Raw genomic sequence first — 16,320 nt, 5'->3', positions numbered from 1 at the left:
CACTCCATTTAAAACCTGCCTTTGAACCACTGGGTCATTAGTCTTTTCATTACTTATTAATGTGACAACACTTGCTTGAGTTTCAGATGAGTAGTTCTGAGGTGTTTTGGAGGCGTATTAGTATTATATGGGTAGTCATGTTTTGCCGCTGTAGTGCTAAATAGTTTGATGTTTTTGTTGTTGTTTTTTGTCTGTGGTTTCATCTCAGTAATTTTTATTTGGACACAGTAGTTTTTGGTAGGAATAACTGAAATAGTGGCAAGTGCTGAATTTTTTGGGCTGTTTTGCACAGTAAATTAATCAACAATGCAAACACTATAAAAATTGTTCTGTTACAGCCAAGTGGACCAAGAAACCACATTTGACCATAAAAAGGCTCCCTCTTGCTAGATGTTAAATGCCTGGGAATCCCTCATAGTTGGTCTTAAATGAAGATGCTTTTTGGATGAGAAGTAAAAGATTTCTAAGGCTATAAAGTATGTCCAGTTTATCTAGATATACTATAGCACGGAGAATCATTACAGACTACTCATATGCTCAGAAAAATAAAAAAACATCTTTAAACCAGATTGGGATTACTACATATGTCTATGTAGGTTCTCATTCATCCAGGTCATGGTTATCCAAAGTAATTTAAATCAATCCACTGGACTGTAGGCTCGCCAGTGTCTCCTATTGTGGCCAATCTATACATGAAAGAAGTGGAACACAGGGCCCTGACCTCGTTCAATCGAGAAACACCGAGCCACTGGTTCCGATACATGGACGACACATGGGTCAAGATCAGGATTCATGAGGTGCAAACTTTCACTGAACACATCAACTCGGTGGATAGCAACATCAAGTTCACCAGAGATGATGTACAGTTCCTCAGGACAGGATTCGGCAGTGTTCCTTCACCTTAAGGAAGGAGGACACTCGTTTCAGGACACCAATGTTCAGATTTTGGACAGGGAGGACAGAGGGTTTGAGAGAGGAGTGAAAGAAGCCATCCATGTCAAAGTAGAGAAGCCATCTCTGAATGGGGGGGTGGTCTGTGACATCATGTTTCGCCAATTTACAATCAGGTCCTTTCAAAACTCCCCAAAAGAACTACTCGGCAGACTCATGCTAATGACCCCCATTAGCACACGAGGGCTCAGTGACACCTGTGCATTTCAACGACCCCCACTGATACAACGACCATCGTTGAGTAGTCAGATGAATTTTGGTATTGGTCGTTGGAATAATAGCCCTGGATACACCTCACAGAGGTTTAAAAGCTGAGGTAACACCAACTACCACCAGAACTGAAGAAGCCTCTGGGATGAGAGGTGAAACGTCTTCAAGGAACTTTCTTAAAGTCCAGTGGATTGATTTAAACTACTTTGGATTACTACATAGTTAATGAACTATGTCTAAGTCCAAAAAGTATTTTCGGCATTCTCGTTCATTTTAAATATTAAAAAAGCTGAAATCAGTCAGAATTAATTACTTACTAACTGATCTCACTGCTCAGTTTGGGACAAAGTTTGACGAGGAGCTGCAGGTATAGAAAGTTTCACAAGTCTTGATGTTGGAGAGCCTAACATGAGTCACACACTACTTCTGTTCCTTTTGGCTTTTCCCTTCAGGGGTCGCCACAGCGAATCAATTGCCTCCATCTAACCCTGTCTGCTGCATCTTCTTCTCTCACACCAACTACCTTCATGTCCTCTTTAACCACATCCATAAACCTCCTCTTTGCCTGGCAGTGGGAAACTCAGCATCCTTATACCAATATATTCACTCTCTCTCCTCTGGACATGTCCGAACTATCTCAGTCTGGCCTCTCTGACTTTATCTCCAAAGCCTCTCACATGTGCTGTCCCTCTGATGTACTCATTCCTGATCCTATCCATCCTGGTCACTCCCAAAGAGAACCTCAGCATCTTCAGTTCTGCTACCTCCAGCTCTGCCTCCAGTCTTTTCCTCAGGGACACTGTCTCCAGACCAAACAACATGGCTGGTGTCACCACAGTTTTGTAAACCTTTCCTTTCATTTTAGCTGAAACTCTTCTATCACACATCACACCTGACACTTTTCTCCAGCCGTTCCAGCCTGCCTGTACACGCTTCTTCACCTCTTTTCCACACTCTCCATTGCTCTGGACTGTTGACCCTAAGTACTTAAAATCCTCCACCTTCTTGATCTCTTCTCCCTGTAACCTCACTCTTCCTCTTGGGTCCCTCTCATTCACACACAGATACTCTGTCTTGCTGCGGCTAACCTTCATTCCTCTCCTTTCCAGGGCAAACCTCCATGCCTCTAGCTTGTCCTCCACCTGTTCCCTGCTCTCACTACAGATCACAATGTCATCTGCAAACATCATAGTCCAAGGAGACTCCTGTCTAACGTTGTCTGTCATCCTGTCCATCACCATAGCAAACAAGAAGGGGCTCAGAGCTGATCCCTGATGTAGTCCCACCTCCACCTTGAACTCCTCTGTCACACCTACAGCACACCTCACCACTGTCTTACAGTCCTCATACATGTCCTGCACCACTCTAACATACTTCTCTGCCACTCCAGACTTCCTCATACAAAACCACAGTTCCTCTCTGGGCACCCTGTCATAAGCTTTCTCTAGATCTACAAAGACACAATGCAGCTCCTTCTGACCTTCTCTGTACTTCTCTATCAACATCCTCAAAGCAAATATTGCATCTGTTGTACTCTTTCTTGGCATGAAACCATACTGCTGCTCACAGATGTTCAGCTCTGCCCTTAGTCTAGCTTCAAAAACTCTTTCCCATAGCTTCATTGTGTGGCCCATCAGCTATATTCCTCTGTAGCTGCCACAACTCTGCACATCTCCCTTGTTCTTAAAGATGGGCACCAGCACACTTCTTCTCCATTTCTCGGGCATCTTCTCACTATCTAAGATCCTGTTGAACAACCCAGTCAGAAACTCTACTGCTACCTCTCTGAGACACTTCCATACCTCCACAGGTATATCATCAGGACCAAGTGCCTTTCCACTCTTCATCCTCTTCAATGCCCTCCTCACTTCATCCTTACTAATCTTTGCTACTTCCTGGTCCACAACAGTCACCTCTTCTACTCTTCGTTCTCTCTCATTTTCCTCATTCATCAACTCTTCAAAGTACTCTTTCCATCTTCCCATCACACTATTGGCACCTGTCAACACACTTCCATCTTTATCCTTTATCACCCTAACCTGCTGCACGTCCTTCCCATCTCTGTCTCTCTGCCTTGCCAACCTATACAGATCAGTCTCTCCCTCCTTACTGTCCAACCTAGCATACAAGTCATCGTAAGCCCCTTGTTTGGCCTTTGTCACCTCTTCTTTCACCTTACGCTGCATCTCCCTGTACTCCTGCCTACTCTTTTCAGTCCTCTCAGTGTCCCACTTCTTCTTAGCTAACCTCTTTCTCTGGATCCACTCCTGCACCTCCTCATTCCACCACCAAGTCTCCTTATCTCCTGTCACACACTACATGCGTACAAATAATCAGTGTGTTTAAGCTGAATCCTGATGAGGTTGAAAACACCGGTCAGAGTGTTCTCATGTGTGCTGCAATAGAAAGAGACAAATGAAGGACACTGAAAGCAAAACACAGTAAACACAATGAGCTCTGGTTGCTGCTGGAAAGATGCTTACAGGGCTTCAGGCTATCTTTTGACTCACTTGTAATATATCAATATGAAAATTGGTTTCCTGTTTTCCACCAGTAATGGCCACCAAACATAGACTGTATTTCAAAGATAGACATCACCACTACTGGTTGGAAGCGTTGAGTTTGACATTTGACCACCGGTCTTTTGAAACCAGATGTAAGAATCAAGTGGTGGATGTGACTGAGAACTTGAGAACACTGCAGTCTGTGGTGGAGTAGCCACCGGGCAAAAACAGCGTACATACCTGGATTTATCATCTATTTTACACTAAATGAGGCCTTAGTTTATTAAATTAACATCAGGCGGTATTCAAAAAGTCTTGAAACTTGATATTGAGACCATGAACTCATTAGGAAAATATTTCAGGAGTTCACAGATTAGGTGAGTAGAATGATTCTCTCATAGACTTTTATACAGCAGTGGTTCTTTGTACAACCAGAGTCACCTACTGGATGGACATTAGGTAGAATTCAAAACAGTATGATAGACCGATTAGAAACATTTTGTCTTATGCCCTCAATGCACCAATCACAAGCTGTGGCTATATTTTTAACCATCACATTGCAGAACATTTGCATTTTACTGCCTTTTTATTTCTCTGTATTGTGAAAGCTTCAAAGAAAAATTTTTATAATGAGAGCTTGCAGACTTCTTCAATAATTGCTAATCATTTCCTAATGTATGTTTCCCTGATCCTTCAGGTGTTCTTGAACCCGACCAGTAATGGACCAAAGCAAGCTGAGTTCCATCGGATGGTCGTCCCCAAGAACAGCCAAGACACTGAGCTGAAGATCAAATTGGCTGTCCGCATGGACAAACCTCCCAACATGAAGCACAGCGGGTGAGTCTGCTGGTAGCTGCATTTTTTTTGTGCCTTTCTTCGACAGCTGACAGTGGAAATAAAGACATGGAAAAGAGAGAGAGATGACTTTCAACAAAGTTCCATAGCTGGAAATGAACCTCAACATAGAACATGTTATTAGGGTCATTCCAGAATTGGAGGACATTTGGGCTTTAAAATTTGCGCAAAATGTACCTTACCTTTTGCAATTTTCTGCTCCATATTCATCAATAATAGGACAAGTAAATTTGCAAAACAACTGTTTTAGTATTTTGTACATGAATTATTTGAAATTTGATGGATGGAACATAAAATGTCCTCCAGGTCCCATGACCCATTACACAAACATGCATTTTTTATTTTTTATTTTTTTATTTTCATTTTGTGATGATTCAGCTGCAATGCGTCAATGGAATGAAACCATATTAAATCTACACTCATTGAAAAATGCTCTTCTTGTTGGAGATATGGAGTATAAATATTGTACATGTAGTAAATGGCATAACTTTAACAGAAATAGAAGTGATGCTTCTTTAAGTCTCAGACTTGCTGATTGATGACAGCATGCTTGTTAAAGACAGAAATTTCACTTCTGGCTTTCATTTTGGATCGAAGCAGCAGCTGCACAATCCATAGAAGTGAGGGAGAATGGGGCACATTTTTTTTCGAGTTGTGTTACCTAAGTTCAGTTAAATTCATCTTTAATCCTAAATACATGAAAGAAGGTGGCAGCTGTGGTGGCACTAATTCTAATTTAGATAATAGTAGACACGCTGTGTACCTCTGAAATGTAACTTTCCCACCAGAGCTTGAAACAAGACCCTCAGTGTAATTTGAAAATATCAATATTTCATGGGTTTGATGGTTTTGAGTCCACACGTGCAGACAACACATGGTTAAAATGCCAAAACACTGAATTTTACAACAAATACTGATAAATTATCATATTGAAAATATCTGCACCAAAGATTCAATTTGCATTACAAAGGAATCTTACAGGAATTGTGCTTGAACAAATTTGATTGAACAAATCATCATTTTCCCATCAAAAGCTTTGTCAGTGCCACATTTTTGCAGGTTAGTCCCCTGTCATTGAGAGAGTGGCATCATTGAAATAAATAAGGGTACTGTCTTGTGTCTTGCAGAATGGAATTATAACCTGCAACCACATAGTTATCTGCTTTATGGAATTATGTGCTGATGTTCACCCATTCACTCATGTGTGTGTTTGTTGTCAAACTGCTACAATCTGGGAGGAATTAAAGTGTCATCCTGATTCCACTGATTTGAGCACAAAGCAGACACTCGGAATCGACCTAGCATACTATCTGTCAGGCCTGATGTATTTGTAAACAATAATATCATGTGGCAACCAATAACGTAATAATGGCCAATGATGAATTACCTGCCGATATTGTAATAGTTTTGGCCATTTTATACGGTGGCCGACAAGGGCATACGCGCCGCAAACAAAAAAAACGCAATACAAACGGCCAAAACGCAATACATCGATCAAAATGCTGCAAACACAGGAATGATGCAAACCCCAAAACACATAAAACAAATGCAACAGAGAAATGCTGCAACAAAAAAACGATGCATTCACAGAAATGCTGCAAAAGCAAAAACACACAAACCGACAAAACAAATGCAAAAGGGAAATGCTGCATACAAACCCCGAAACAACTGCAAGAGAGAGACGCTGCGAATTCACGGAAGGTCACCAGGCCACGAGGGGGAGCTGTTCTGATCGGCGTCCCTAGCAACGGTCTGCTAGACAGACGCACGCTAATATTTGCTACATAAATTTGCTGCTGTTGGATAATACTGTAAGAGACTAGGGCCGAGTGTTTATAAAAGACGTAATTGAAAACATACCTTTTTATTCTCCTCTCCAAGTGTTTGCAAACTTTCTTATCTCGCTGTCTTCTTTGCAACTTCCTCCTGGGTATTTCCTGTCGGTATAAAAGATCAGTCCCTTCCGTATGGTCAGCTCCTCCTCGTGGCCTGGCGACCTTCCGTGAATTTGCAGCGTCTCTCTCTTGCAGTTGTTTTGGGGTTTGTATGCAGCATTTCCCTTTTGCATTTGTTTTGTCGGTTTGTGTGTTTTTGCTTTTGCAGCGTTTCTGTGAATGCATCATTTTTTTGTTGCAGCATTTCTCCGTTGCATTTGTTTTATGTGTTTTGGGGTTTGCATCATTCTTGTGTTTGCAGCGTTTTGATCGTTTGTATTGCGTTTTGGCCTTTTGTATTGCGTTTTTTTGTTTGCGGCGCGTATGCCCTTGTCGGCCACCGTAATTTTAAATGTAATAAATCCAATAAGTAAGTAATAGCTTGCCAATAATGTAATAACATTTTTGAGCCAATAAAGCCATCACACTTTGCCAGTAATGTAATAAGTTCCTACATTATTGGTTGGTTATTACGTTAATGGCCTATTATTAAAAAATCCTTTGAAATTGTAATAACTGCAGCCGATAATGTAACAATACATAAATAGGACTGCATTTCTTCTCTTACATATGAGAAGAAATGCAGAGAGCTCAGAACTAGACACACGATGACTGTTACATTCCTATTATGAAGCTTTACAAGGCTGCTGGACCAACAGAGTCTAAGTTTACACATAAAACAGTTATTTGGTGAGGAGCCGAGGGATGAAAGCCTGGATTCTTCTCAGCAATGAAACTTTTGAGCAGTACAAAGTTAAGGACATTTACTGGAAGAAGTAATGCCAATTTTATGTTGATGTTTTCCCCTTAGCTGAAGATGTATATGATGCTCTTCAATTTTTCTGGAGTTCAATGCCATTAGTGCCAGTCCAGTTATTTAAATGCACTTGAAGATTAAATGGTTTTCCTTGAGAAATATTTGAAAAATGTTTAAATTAAATGTTTCTAGAGACAAAAAATGCAGTAAATTCATTTGACAATGCAACATCCAACAGAGACACTGACATGAAATTATGAATTTACGTCTAAGCAAAAAAATAATATTCTAATTAAAGATTTTGTACAACAAACAATTCTCAAATTGACTCTTAAATCCATAATTAAGGAGAGTGAGAGCTACATGGGACGCATCCTTGAATGAATATGACGAACATGCCATCCAATAGACCTATTTCTTATGAGCAAACTATACAAAAACTGCAAAAAAAATCTTTTATTTGAAATAAAATTTTAATGCTAGGTAATTAATGTAATAACTGGTGCAAAATTTTAATACTTTATTGGCTCAAAAACTTTATTACATTACTGGCAAGTTATGTTGCTGGTTGCTACACACCATCATGAAAGAAAGTGTCTTATTGGAGGGACTTGTTTGAAGGATCTACAGGCCAGCAGCTCCATCTGCTGGTTAAGTAAAGAAGGCAGAAATTTCTATTGAATCTGAGGATGTGATCACAACAGTGTTTAGTTGATCTAATTTTAGAAAGTCATACCATATAATCTACAGCTGTGAAAAAAAAATTGCAAATTTAAATGAAACGGTACACTGCCCAACCAAAAGTAACGTCACACACTAATATTTTGTTGGACTGCCCTGGCTTTGATTATGGCACACATTTGCTGTGGCATTGTTTTGCTTCTGTTAAGCTTCTACAATGTCACAGAATTTATTTCTGCATTAATTTTGCACCAAGAGTGATGAAATGATGTCTCATGCTCCCCGATCCACTCATTCACAATGTGAGTCCCATGAATCCTAGCATCATCATCTCAGAATATGTTTTTTTTTTCTTAAATGGTACAGTTCAAATCAATGTACATTTACACTTATGTAGGATTTCTCTAGGAGCATTACTGATAGATAGCTGATTAAAATGGTACCAAACATGCTCATATGTGATCGGCAGACATGTTAAAATTATGACATTGATACTAATCAGGAGGAATAAAATATTAAAAGTAAGGCAAGAGGTAGATTAATCACAAAGTCATTGAAAAGTTCACTTGTTTGTTGAAATGGATGTACATAAAGGAGTTTTGTCCAGAATTGGGAGATGATTGTCTTTGTTAGTTTTGAGGGGAGTCCAGAGTTCCTTTGTTTGTGAATGGAATGTCTTTGAAGTGGTCCTCCAGGTTTCTGAGCCTCTTCCTTTCTGTGGTTCAGGAATCAGTCAGAATTTTTATTGCCATCAATTTGGTTCTTTGGAGGAGGCTTGGTGGTAGTTGGATGTTTTGAGCCAGTCTCTTGCTAAGACAGGTCCAATACACATCCTGGAGGTCTGTATTGGGGGAATCCTTTAAAGTCAGCTCTCGGCCTCGCTTCCTGCTGACTTGGTGCTTCGAGCCCCCATGTCAAACATGTCCCAAATCTGGCGTGGTGTCCTGGTGTCCCTCTTGCTTCGCTGATCAAAAGGAGAGCCTGTCTTCATCCTGTGGCTGCAGAGGTGTTAAATCTGCTCTTGTCCTGTTTCACTGTATAATGATGGCTGGCCGATCCTACACTTAAATACCAGAGATTGTAGCTGTATGGCTAATTTCCAATATGCCAGGTCATTAATGGAATGACCTGGTCATGCAGTATATTCAGGTACTCAGCTGACCTCATTCTTTGGGAACCTAACGATACTGAACCTGACCAACCCCAGATCATAATCCTAACCTCCATAGGCTTGTAGGCACTAGATGAGTGCATCACTTCATCTGCCTCTTTTCTTATCCTGATGCACCTATCACTTTGGAACAGGGTAAATCTGGACTCATCAGATCAGATGACTTTCTTTCATTGCTCCAGAGTTCAGTCTTTATGCCCACTCACAAATTGAAGCCTTTTTTTCTGATTAGCCTCAATGACCAATGGTTTTCTTACAGCTACACAACTGTTTAGTCCCAATTCCATGAGTTCCCTTCATATACACACGTGGACAAAATTGTTGGTACCCCTCAGTTAAAGAAGGAAAAACCCACAATTCTCACTGAAATCACTTGAAACTCACAAAAGTAACAATAAATAAAAATTTATTGAAAATTAAATAATCAAAATCAGCCATCACTTTTGAATTGTTGATTAACATAATTATTTAAAAAAACAAACTCATGAAATAGGGCTGGACAAAAATGATGGTACCCATAACTTAATATTTTGTTGCACAACCTTTTGAGGCAATCACTGCAATTAAACGATTTCTGTATTTGTCAATGAGCGTTCTGCAGCTGTCAACAGGTATTCTGGCCCACTCCTCATGAGCAAACAGCTCCAGTTGTCTCAGGTTTGATGGGTGTCTTCTCCAAATGGCATGTTTCAGCTCCTTCCACATATGTTCAATGGGATTCAGATCTGGGCTCATAGAAGGCCACTTTAGAATAGTCCAACGCTTTTCTCTCAGCCATTCTTGGGTGTTTTTGGCTGTGTGTTTTGGATCGTTGTCCTGTTGGAAGACCCATGACCTGCGACTGAGACCAAGCTTTCTGACACTAGGCAGCACATTTCTCTCCAGAATGCCTTGATAGTCTTCAGATTTCATCGTACCTTGCACACTTTCAAGACACCCTGTGCCAGATGCAGCAAAGCAGCCCCAAAACATTACTGAGCCTCCTCCATGTTTCACCGTAGGGACAGTGTTCTTTTCTTCGTATGCTTGGTTTTTGAGTCTATGAACATAGAGTTGATGTGCCTTACCAAAAAGCTCCAGTTTGCTCTCATCTGTCCAAAGGACATTCTCCCAGAAGCTTTGTGGCTTGTCAACATGCATTTTTGCAAATTCCAGTCTGGCTTTTTTATGAGTTTTTTTCAGCAGTGGTGTCCTCCTCGGTCGTCTCCCATGAAGTCCACTTTGGCTCAAACAACGACGAATGGTGCGATCTGACACTGATGTACCTTGGCCTTGGAGTTCACCTTTAATTTCTTTGGAGGTTGCTCTGGGCTCTTTGGATACAATTCCAACGATCCGTCTCTTCAATTTGTCATCAATTTTCCTCTTGCGGCCACGTCCAGGGAGGTTGGCTACTGTCCCGTGGGTCTTGAACTTCTGAATAATATGAGCCACTGTTGTCACAGGAACTTCAAGCTGTTTAGAGATGGTCTTATAGCCTTTACCTTTAAGATGTTTGTCTATAATTTTTTTTCGGATGTCCTGGGACAATTCTCTCCTTCGCTTTCTGTTGTCCATGTTCAGTGTGGTACACACCTTTTCACCAAACAGCAGGGTGACTACTTGACTCCCTTTAAATAGGCAGACTGACTGATTATGAGTTTGGAAACACCTGTGATGTCAATTAAATGACACACCTGAGTTAATCATGTCACTCTGGTCAAATAGTTTTCAATCTTTTATGGAGGTACCATCATTTTTGTCCAGGCCTGTTTCATTAGTTTGTTTTTTTAAATAATTATGTTAATCAACAATTCAAAAGTAATGGCTGTTTTTGATTATTTAATTTTCAATAAATTTTTATTTATTGTTACTTTTGTGAGTTTCAAGTGATTTCAGTGAGAATTGTGGGTTTTTCCTTCTTTAACTGAGGGGTACCAACAATTTTGTCCACGTGTGTATGTGTGTGGAAATGCTCTTTCTTTCACTTTTGAGCATTGCCCTAAGTTGTACTGTTGTTTTTCTAACAATTTGATTTCACCAAACATTTGAGTGCTCGCCGATCACAATCATTCAGGATTTTTTTCCAACCATATTTCTTTCTAGAAGATGATGATTTTAACAATGCGTTCAACGGTTCTTAACCTGATTTTGGTATTTTTTATTAGTCTCCTTAATTATTTTCTTTGTTTGATGCAGTCCAGTAATTTGAACCTTTTGAGGCAGATTAACATCCTTTCCACGACCAAAGGATATATCTTCCTACATGGTCGTTTAAGAAATGAGAAGCTACTCACTGCATCAGCTAAGGTTAAATAAGTTGTTGTCTGTTGAAATATATTCATCACTGCATTAATTATCCATGGGATAAATGGAAAGCTGCAGTCTTTTCCATGACAGCTGGAGGTGGTGGCAGTTCAGTCCACCTTAGCTGTCAGGTACTAAGAGTTCTAAACCACCAGAATATTATTTTTTCAGTTAGGTGGCAGCAGTGTTCAGGTTTATAGGTTAAGCAGTTTTGGATGTGTTAGAAGGTGGACGACAGTAAGTCTTCCTCTGGTTTAGGTGCAATTTTTTTTTTTTTTTTTTTAACAGCACCAGAGAGTTGTCGGTCACATGTAGCAGGAAACTGAAAAGTATAAAATGGAGTTGTTTTATATCTCTGTATGTAATAGGTTCTCTTTTAGTGGTTGTTCATCAAGTTGTGCGGTCTGTTTTTGAACTTACCTCATGCATTTTTCTGGTCTGTGACTTTTGTTGTTTTGTCTCTCTTTTTGTAGATGTTGTGCATCTGTTTTTGTTGTTTTTGTTGTCTTTGTAGTAAATTTGTATTGGTTTTTGTTTCTTTTGTAGCTGTTTTGACTCTATTTGTGGTTGTTTTTTTCTCACTGTTTTATTATTCTTTTCTATGTAGTTTTGACTGTCTTTATCTTGCATCACTCTTGTTTTTATTTTAAATTAGTTATGCCAGTAGTTGTTTTGTCCTTGTTTTTTTATGTTTGAGGTTTTTTTTCCCTTTGTTTTGTCTTTTTGTTACTTGGTGTCAGTTTCTTTTGTGTCCATTTTTAGTTTGATTCTGTTGCTTGCCGTCTTTTTTGTTGTTGTTTTGTGGCTGTCTTTGTTGTTGTTTGCTTTTGTTTTTGTATGTCTTTGGTGTTTTTTCCATCTGCACTGCGTGTCTTGTATATAGTTGGAGGCACCAGGGGCCCATTGTCTCATAATCTGTCTGTGCCTGGATATTTCTCTTACTGGACTCTTGGAGATAAAAGTGATCTTCTTATCTCATTAAGTGGGTCATTTCGGAAGTGGAGGACATTTGGGCTTCAAAATTTTTGAAAAATACACCTTCTCTTTTACAATTTTCTGCTCCATATTAATTAAAAATATGTAATAAACTATCAACGGACTGATTGGCTCAGCATCAGTGGTACCATTTTTATTTAATATTTTATTTTTTGTTTGCTAACCCTATTCTAATCACAGTAACAGGGTTGTTAATCAATGCTAATATTAGCTTTTTCTCAAGAGCAGTAGCTACATTTTTAGCAAGCTGTTACTGCTGACCATGAGAACAAACTTACTGATGGAAAACAGTGAAGAAATAAAGAAAAAGAATTTGTCTTATCCTGATCATATACAGTGGTTACGGAAAGTATTCAGACCCCTTGAAATTTTTCACTCTCTGTGTCATGGGGTGTGGGGCGGCATGGCTCAATGGGTAGCTGTCTTGTAACTGGAAGGTTGCCGGTTCGATCCTCGGCCCGTCGAGCTCATGTCGAGGTGTCCCTGAGCAAGACACCGAACCCCTAATTGCTCCTGGTGGGTCGTGGTTAGCACCTTGTGTGGCACACTGATGGCGGAAGCTGCCAATGTGAAGCTGTGAATGTGTGTGTGAATGGGTGAATGTGACGTATCATGTAAAGCGCTTTGGATAAAAGCGCTATATAAATACAACCATTTGACATTCCAAAAAAATTCATTTTATTTCTCATTAAGCACTCAGCACCCCATCTTGACAGAAAAAAAAAGAAATGTAGAAATTTTTTGCAAATTTATTAAAAAGAAAAACTGAAAATTTCTACATTTCTGTTTTTTTCTGTCAAGATGGGGTGCTGAGTGTACATTAATGAGAAATAAAATGAACTTTTTTGATTTTGGCAAATGGCTGCAATGACACAGAGAGTGAAAAATTTCAAGGGGTCTGAATAATTTCCGTACCCACTGTACATAACAGGGGTGCATGAGGTACAGTGAAACATTCAGTCAAAGCTGACAATGTTATGAAAATATAAAAAATAGAAGAGAGAACATAGTTTGGCTCTACCCATTCTTTTGGAAAACTGATGATGTCAATTCCAGCGTATCATGGGATTTATTGTTTTCTTCCTCTTCTACCAGCTAAAAAGGTTATGCTTGCATGGTTGTGGGACAATTGTTCCATGTCTAATAATTATTATTTGAAATATCATGTTGATTAAAAAAATCCCACAATTACAAGAAATATCAATGAAATAATAGTACCAACAAAAGGACCTTTAAATTTCATTTCAACTGTTTTATTTGAGATTCAAATTGATTATCAAGAGGGTGAAACAAGAGAAAATGGTATTTTAGGGGGAACTCCAGACTTATATGGTATTTTTAAAATCACTTTTAAACATTGTTTTCTCTTATTTTTTCATTTATTTAATTTTTTTTAGATTTGGTCTCGGGACAATTGAATTTCCAAAACGACTGCATGTTTTAGTATTTTGTACATGGATTATTTGAAATTTGATGGGTGTAACTGTAAAATGTCCTCCAGTTCTGGAATGACCCAAGTTCAATTCCAGAACGTGATGATTTTTTGTGGTGTAATTAGTAGGGTGAATATGCATGGAGAGGACGGCCGATGAAAACTTGGAGTCTAAAGCTTCTGTGTTGGACTTGACTTCCTCAATTTTTCTTTGTGACTCCTTTCCTCCTGCAATCAGCCTCCTGCCAGACTTGGTTCCTATAATGAACAGAATACTGTGGAAGTCAGGAAGCTCTGATAACAGACTGACTGAACGAACAAAGGATACAGAACATGTGGCGTTTTCAAAATGTTCCAGTAGGGGTCAGTGTTAGTCTCTCTGTGAGTTCAGCTCATCTTCACTCTTCTTCATGTGAGAATCTGGCTTTCTGTCCTTTACTGATTCATTAAAGTTTTCTCTGTTCGGGTTATTTGATGCTGGCTTCGCTGTGAGTCTTTGATCTGCACTGTACAAAAGGTCAAATGATTTTCATCCTGCATTTCTGATTTAAAAAATTCTACATAATTTAAAATGACCAAAATGACTCCACACATATCAAAGAAATTAAATAAAAAAGAATCTAATTGATACTGGGATTTGTGTCACTTGAAGTAAATAAAATATCACAACAGAAACTGGTTTGGTGACAATAATTTTTGCATTTGGCATGTTTTCTGGCCTCAGTTCAGATTCTGAAAGAAAAACCTGAAACTGAGCAGGATGCAAAAGCACATTTGAATTTCAGAGTAAAATGGGTGCGGAAAAAAAGCACAAACATGAGCTATTTTGGTTTTACGATTTTCACATTTTGTTAAAATGTTGGATGCCTTGATAAGAGTAAGAAATGCTTTTGCGAGCAGTAGTGAGAATCTTTTCTTTTCAGTCATGCGAGGGACCACTGAATGATTTCTTTTTCATGTTTTTTTCAAACAGAGATGATTGCACAAAACATTATTTTTCTGTTATGATCATTATTTTTCTGGAGATTTATTTTTTTTTGTTGTGTTTCACATCAGAATTTACAGCTCAGAGGAATGCAGATGTTCTTATTTCCTCTGCATATTGAAAGTGAACAGCGATTAAAAGACAGCAGCCTGTAGACATATGGCACTGATAGAATTTTATGTTCTTTTATGAAATCCAGTGCTGCAAAATTCATTTTTTCATAGTCTTTTGTGTTTTTTTTTTTTTTTGCTTTTACAAATTCTGTTAACAACTGGGCTTGTTTTCAGAAGTTGTTGGACAGAACGCAATGAAGTCAGGGATTTGTCAACCAAAACCCTGAATTACTTAGTGCAGAAAATGAAAAAGGCACATATATGCAAAAGCAAATAACTCCTTTTTTTTTTTTTTACAGTGGAACTGATTTACTTTCTAAAATCCTGTTTGTTTAGAACAAGACAGTTAGCTCATTTCACACAATTTCTTATCTGTCCTTATTATAAATATGTATATATTGTGCATTGCAATACATCCTACAGTATAATAGTGTCCAAAAACATATTTTTTTCTTTTTCCTTTTTTAACAAAGCAGCAAAATCAGCCACTGTCGTGGGATTACGGAGCTACAAACCTGCAAAAAATATTCTCTCAAATGCATATATAGTTTTGCACATGCCTCTGCAAAAATCTATTTTCTCCCTTGAGATTTATTATTAATTAGTTACTAAATAGAGATTTTTTTTTTGCATTGCAGAGAAATAAATGCTTTTTGAAATAAAATTGTTTAATGTTTCAGAAGACAGAACCACTATTTGATGCACTGGAACATAAAATATGATGAAAGTCAGTGTCACACAATTAATGATATTTAAATTTTTTGTTTTTCTAAATTGGGAAAAACTGAAAACAGTGAATGTTTGTGCCCCTATCTCTCCAGATCATTTACTGTTATTTCATCCACAATATTTTTCTTACAGACATAATCTTCAATCAGTCAGATTATTTTGCATCTTTTAACACAGAGCAATAAATGGTGTCTTAATTCTGGTGGAGTCTTATTCTTTTTTCCTTTTTAATTTTTTTAAACATTTTTTAAACATTAATTTTACACATAAGTGTGTAAATGTAGAAACAGAAAATTTAAAGCAGATATTGCACCTCATGTCACTGCTGCACTTTTTTAATGCCTGTTTTTATTTTTAAAGCATTCTTATACTTGTTTTAATAAAGCTGATTGTTGCTGTCTTTTATACTGGGTTTCTTTCAAAAGTGCCATCAAAGTTTTGTTGTAGAAATCCAGTGACAATAAATATCCTTAAATCTTAATTCTTGGAAAATAAAAATGAATCAAGCTGTAGATTCCCTTGCTTCAATAGTCCAGACACCCTTAAAAATTCCTTGGACTGTGAATGTCCAGCTAAATGACCAGTTAAAGATGGATGTTTTTGTGCAGTGAGGACTGTTAAATGCCTGCAGTGAACACTTTGGCGTCAGCGGTTCATCGTTGTGTCGTTGTGCTGCTGAATGAATGTTTGGATCTGCAGGAGGAGCAGGACAGGCA

At 38.5% G+C, this 16,320-nt stretch overlaps 1 protein-coding gene across 7 annotated transcripts in view; it reads left to right on the top strand.

Moving 5' to 3' along the window:
• Nucleotides 1–16,320, top strand: part of cadps2 (Ca++-dependent secretion activator 2) — a 561,419-nt gene that overhangs the window by 279,871 nt on the left and 265,228 nt on the right. For all 7 annotated transcript variants that reach the window (XM_051951549.1, XM_051951548.1, XM_051951546.1 and 4 more), the window contains exon 8: nt 4,363–4,502. In XM_051951549.1, coding sequence (XP_051807509.1) covers nt 4,363–4,502 — 140 coding nt within the window. The remainder of the gene's footprint in view (nt 1–4,362; nt 4,503–16,320) is intronic.

The sequence above is a fragment of the Acanthochromis polyacanthus genome, chromosome 8 (genome assembly GCF_021347895.1).
Source record: "Acanthochromis polyacanthus isolate Apoly-LR-REF ecotype Palm Island chromosome 8, KAUST_Apoly_ChrSc, whole genome shotgun sequence".
Taxonomy (NCBI): Eukaryota; Metazoa; Chordata; class Actinopteri; family Pomacentridae; genus Acanthochromis; species Acanthochromis polyacanthus.
The sequence above is the reverse complement of the archived record's forward strand: the minus strand, read 5'-3'. Positions and strand labels throughout refer to the sequence as shown.